Raw genomic sequence first — 5,878 nt, 5'->3', positions numbered from 1 at the left:
GTTGAAGATCTGATAACAGTAAAAAAATAAGTAAAAATAGAGAACCATAAAGGGGGAAATACTTATTCATGTCCCTGTATGTTCATGTGAAACCGACATCAGTGTGCAGTTAACAGTATAGCTTCCACCACTGTCCCTGTATGTTCATGTGAAACCGACATCAGTGTGCAGTTAACAGTATATCTTCCACCACTGTCCCTGTATGTTCATGTGAAACCGACATCAGTGTGCAGTTAACAGTATAGCTTCCACCACTGTCCCTGTATGTTCATGTGAAACCGACATCAGTGTGCATTTAACAGTATAACTTCCACCACTGTCCCTGTATGTTCATGTGAAACCGACATCAGTGTGCAGTTAACAGTATAGCTTCCACCACTGTCCCTGTATGTTCATGTGAAACTGACATCAGTGTGCTGTTAACAGTATAACTTCCACCACTGTTCCTATCACCACTCCTTGACAACATACCGACCAATTGAAAAATCACCTGTACATAGAAATAAGTTAGTATTATGTGAGCAGACCAAGTCATTTGGTGTCACTCTAAAACAGAAAGGTGGAATAAACAAGTCAGGAGTAGGTTTTCTTGGTTGAACGCAGTTCTCTATTGAGAGATTTCTGACAACACTTCAACACAATCAATGAGAATCTCCCAAGGAACAACATACATCTTCTTCTTTAGATAACACAGGAACACAAGACGATTATCTTTAAACTTTAACAACAACCACAGATTTGTCACTGTCTTAATGGCTCTTCTTTGGCTAGCTCCCTTCTCTTGGTAGCTATTCTACACAGAGGGTTTGTCTCTCCTCTCCCTGCTGGTTCCATCCTCTCTCTTATAGGGGAAAGAGATATGTCATTAGTACCATCAGCTGTGCTTAATTACCTCTGGTTACCTTGATGGGTATAAACCCTGGATTGCTGATTCTATGTAACGGCCAATGAGAGACTATGAAACCACCAGTCTCTATATATGGTACTCCCCAGAAGAAGCAGTCCTCCATGATAATTAATAGAATTCTACAGTATTTAAATCAAATGTTTCAAGGACTATATTACATGTATTTCAGTATTTTGTTGTAGAAGGGACAGTAAAGTTAGTACTCTATAAATAAAACACTTTAATATCTTTACATGTTTATTATTTAATTTGTTATGTTCAGGTGATATAAAAAGCATTATCTGGAGCACACCCAGAGAAAATGACTTAGTGTAGAGGTGCTGACTAACGGTGAATACACTGTAAGCTATAAAAACAAAGAGAGTTGCACACTCTATATATATATATAAACTCCCAGTAATTTATTGGGTAAAACACCAACGTTTCGGGATCACTGTTCCTTCTTCAGGGTAAAGTCATTAATGCTTGAACCAGGTTATGTAGATGAACAGTGTAATTAGTGCAACCAATGACAATCATGAGGGTTGTGTCACAATGATGAGGTTAATTAGAGTGAATTGAGTGAAACTGTTAAAAGACAATAGTTTACATCATATTGAAAATATTAGCCTATTGTTGTCATTAAAATTAGCATAAGATTAGCATCAACATACATTATTGTTTAATTTAATTTCACATGTATTTAATTGTTTCAAATTTCATAAAATGTTGTTACATGTAATCTTTTGCTTCATCAATAATGCACAATAAGCATCATCAACAAGGGGAACATATTGGTTGTACGCTGATAAACTGTAGAAAGAATACATTCATTTAAAATACTTCTTCATAAAACTAATTGTTCATAAGAAGGGCCTGAGATCAAAGTTAATATTAAGACAGTAGGGGTCAATGTTTTAAATACCTCCTCTCCTTGGTAGGCCAACATGCTCAATGTGTGTGTATATGCGCGTGTTTTTGAGTGAGGAGATGGGATGGTTAGCTTCAACAAAGTGAGCTGCTACTTGATAGTCAGTGTTTTTACACCTGATTTAGCTGCGGTGGTTGTCACGATCATTCCTGAGGGGAAGGGGATGCAAACTCTCCGCACGTAGCAGAGTTTTGAGGTCTGTTGTGCTTTGTGTACAAGTCTGTATGTAATGCATCATTATCTTTGATGATCCATAAGTCCAGGTAGTTTATATTTCTCTCAACAGTCTACATGGTGAATTTGAGATATTCAGAGCTCTCGTTTAGCAGAGTTTGGAATTAATTTAGTTCAAATCAAATCAAATCAAATCAAATTTATTTATATAGCCCTTCGTACATCAGCTGATATCTCAAAGTGCTGTACAGAAACCCAGCCTAAAACCCCAAACAGCAAGCAATGCAGGTGTAGAAGCACGCAGCAGTAGTTCCTGCTGACTTCCTTCCCAGAGCACAAAGACATCATCTATGTATCTCTTCCATGAGAGGATTTTAGAAAGTAGGGAGTGTGTCTGTTTTGTAAGTGGTTCCTCAAATTGTTCCACATAGTTTCACATAGTTGGGGGCAAAGGAAAATAGGAAAAAGGAAAAACTCTGACTCAAAGATGAAGCAGCTATTGGATAATACCAATTTAGTGAGTTTCAAGATACAATCATTGGCTGGAGAAACGGTAGGGTCTCTCTACTGAAGGAAGTGTTGCAGGTCACAAAATATAATTTAAAAGTCTGCATTAAGGTGTCTGTAATAGAATATACTTGTCTAAAACGAATATAGACATTAATAAATGCATTTCTATAGCTTCCAACATCTGTTTTACACTGAAGGAGGAGTAACAAGATGGCTGTGCAGTTGCCTCCAAACAGAGGCCCCTGTCAGTCATCTAGGGTTAATACATATCATTGGACTGAACTGAAAATACATCAGAACCTCCCTGATGTTGTCTTTTATGTTGCAGGTGTTTTGGCCTGTTTTGGTGAACGAAATTTGATCACCACAATGCCAGATAGACTGGACGTACTGACTGGCTCCTGTGTGCAAATCCCATGTTCATTTGATATTCATGACCCACAGAAAACATTTAACAGCACAATACTACCCTCTGGAGTGTGGATTAAAGAAAACTCAAACTTTCGTGAGCGTCCGGACAGAGTGATATTTAACAGTAGTGAGACGGTCAACAGATATCAAGGGGAGATAACTGGAAACATGTCCCAGAAGAACTGCACCACAGTCTTCTTCAATGTAACCACCAGTTACTCTGATATATACTACTTCAGGATTGAGAGTCGACCATACCTTGCAACAGATCCTGATAAGTCTGTTAATATAGGTGTCAGTGGTAAGAGACAATTTATCTTAAAACCAATTTTTTTTTTCCAGTTTAGATTCCTTGCATCAAAGATAAGAGTTGAACAAGTGGACAGTTTAACTGTTAGTGTAAAATATATTTATCTACAATGTATTACAGATTTTCCTTCCAGTCCCATCATTACTGTCTCAGGTGAGGTGAAGGAAGGGACCCCTGTCAGTTTGAACTGCTCTGCTGTCGCTCCCTGTCCCGAACACCCCCCTGAGCTGACATGGACTCTCCCAACACAGTTCACACCTGAGAACCAACTGCATAAGAATCCAGACCAAACCAAATCAGTTCTCTCCACGGTGACCTTCACTCCGTCATACCTTCATCATGAGAAGAACATCACTTGTACTGCAGTCTACCCAGTAGGGACAAGCAACAAGACAGCTGAACATAACATGATGCTTAACGTTTCATGTAAGATTTAGTCACCGGTTCCTGTAGAATAGATCATTCTATCATGTTTTCACTGATGATTGTAATAGAGTGGTTTTGATGAGACTATTCAATATACCATATCCAGATACATTCTAAATGAACCCCTCTCCCCCAGTCTCTCCTAAGGACACCTTGGCCTCCATCAGTCCAGCTGATTCAGTATCAGTGGGCAGCTGTGTTAATCTGACCTGCAGCAGTACAGCCAACCCTCCTGTGACAAACTTCACCTGGTTCCAGATCAGTGAGGGTAAAACAACTCAGGTTGCATCTGGACAGAGTTACACCCTCAATGTGACTGGTGATGGAGGACTGTACTTCTGTGAAGCAAGAAATAGTCACGGCTGTGGGAAGTCAAATGAAGTGCAGCTGGCTATAAAAGGTAAAATGGGCACGTAGTGCACAACCGTAGGTTATATACAATATATATTAAAAAGTATGTGGACACCCCTTCAAATGCGTGGATGTAGAAGAGGTACTTCTACACACCTGCTGTAACGGCTTTCTTCCTGGGAAGGAGAGGACCAAAGTGCAGCGTGATTAGTGTCCATGGTTATTTAATGACAGAAACTCAACATGTACATACTACAAAACAATAAGCATGGCACAACCTGAATACAGTCCTATTTTTTTTTAAATAAAAAATAATTGATTACCTTCAATACCATTCATTCTTTACAACTCATAATTTTCATACATACTCCAACAATGGTATTTTAATTTAACTAAACAAAAACCCCAAACAAAACCTCAGGGGAGCATCTTCCCTCTCCGTCACCCTACAAACTACCTTTGCCTATCTCCCCGTCCCTAATCTATCCCCTTACAAATCTAAATGACACCCAGCCCTAAACCCCCCTTCCACCTCTCCCGAGCAGCATGCTGCCCCCACTTCCTCTCCTCCCTCTTCATCCTCCCCCTCAAATCTCCTTCCACAGTCCTCACTATCCCTTCCACCCCCCCAATCTCTCCCTGTCTTCACCATGTTCTGCCTGGCTTCCCACAGCCCCCGTTTAAAGAGACTCATGAGAAGCCAGAGCAGAAACCTGTCCCTATCCGTCCCTCTCGCTCTCCCCACACCTCTCTCTAACCTGGCCCACGTCAATACAAAATCCCCCCTTACCAAACCTAACAACACCCGTGCCCTAGCCCATACTACTCCGGCAAAGGCACAGTCCCAAAAGACATGGTGCACAGTCTCCTCCCTGCCACAAGAGGATCTTGGACAGGTGGGGGATTGCACCAAACCATACCGGTACATGATGGAACGTACCGGCAAGCACTTATGGAGGCTCAACCAATTCAGGTCCTTGAGCCTGTTGTCCAGACCCCGCGCCTGCACTCCCTCCCAGACCACTTCCGAGATGCCCACTACAGGCGCCGGACTCCCTGCCTTTCTGACCTCCTCGTACAGGTGCCTGTGATCTAAACCTACGCAGCCACTTGGCCGCATGACCAAAGTGCCACGGCAGCTGTTCCGCCCGAGGACTCGTGTTAGACCACACCATTACGCTTCTCGCCTGATACGAGAAGAACACCCGCAGGAGGTGACCGGACGGGTGTATCACTGGATGAGCAAGCTCAGTTAACAAGAAAGAAACAAAAATTGCATCCAGCTTGAGGGGGAAATGTGGTACCTCCCTCCCCGATGGGACAGAGCATGCGTGCCCTGGCGACCCACTCGCACCTGCCACTCCACATGAACTGAAACACAAGCCTCACTAGAGGCCTCCTCAGACAAGCCTGGCAATGGGTAGATGTACGCCAAATACAAAAGAGACGGCAACACATCCACCTTTAGGACCAGGACTTTGCCCATAAAATACAAATACCTAGCCTTCTTTTCCTGTAGTCCACGATCATCTCCTTTGTCTTGATAACGTTGAGGAAGAGGTGGTTGTCCTGGCTCCACAAGGCCAGGTCTCTGACCTAATCCCTATAGGCTGTCTCATTTCTGTCGGTGATCAGGCCATATCCTGTTGTCTCGTCTGCAAAGTTAATGATGGTGTTGGGTTAGTGCATGGGTTAACAGAGAGTACAGGAGGGGACTAACCATGGACCCCTGAGGGACCCCCGTGTTGAGGATCAGTGTAGCAGATGTGTTGTTGCCTACACTTACCATCTGGGGGTGGACCGTCAGGAAGTCCAGGATCCAGTTGCAGAATTCTGTGGATAGAAAAGTTTGGTTACATTTTCAGGCCTTTTCCCACTT

General features: G+C 42.4%; 1 protein-coding gene across 1 annotated transcript; it reads left to right on the top strand.

Moving 5' to 3' along the window:
* The first annotated feature begins 2,870 nt into the window (after positions 1–2,870).
* On the top strand, positions 2,871–4,065 carry LOC139420520 (sialic acid-binding Ig-like lectin 13). Its single transcript, XM_071170725.1, has 3 exons — positions 2,871–3,213; positions 3,343–3,648; positions 3,785–4,065. The coding sequence occupies exons 1-3, from the start codon at positions 2,871–2,873 to the stop codon at positions 4,063–4,065; spliced, it is 930 nt and encodes a 309-aa protein (XP_071026826.1).
* Positions 4,066–5,878: the final 1,813 nt, after the last annotated feature.

Source organism: Oncorhynchus clarkii, chromosome 11, assembly GCF_045791955.1.
Source record: "Oncorhynchus clarkii lewisi isolate Uvic-CL-2024 chromosome 11, UVic_Ocla_1.0, whole genome shotgun sequence".
Taxonomy (NCBI): Eukaryota; Metazoa; Chordata; class Actinopteri; order Salmoniformes; family Salmonidae; genus Oncorhynchus; species Oncorhynchus clarkii.
This window is presented reverse-complemented; position numbering and strand designations above follow the sequence as displayed.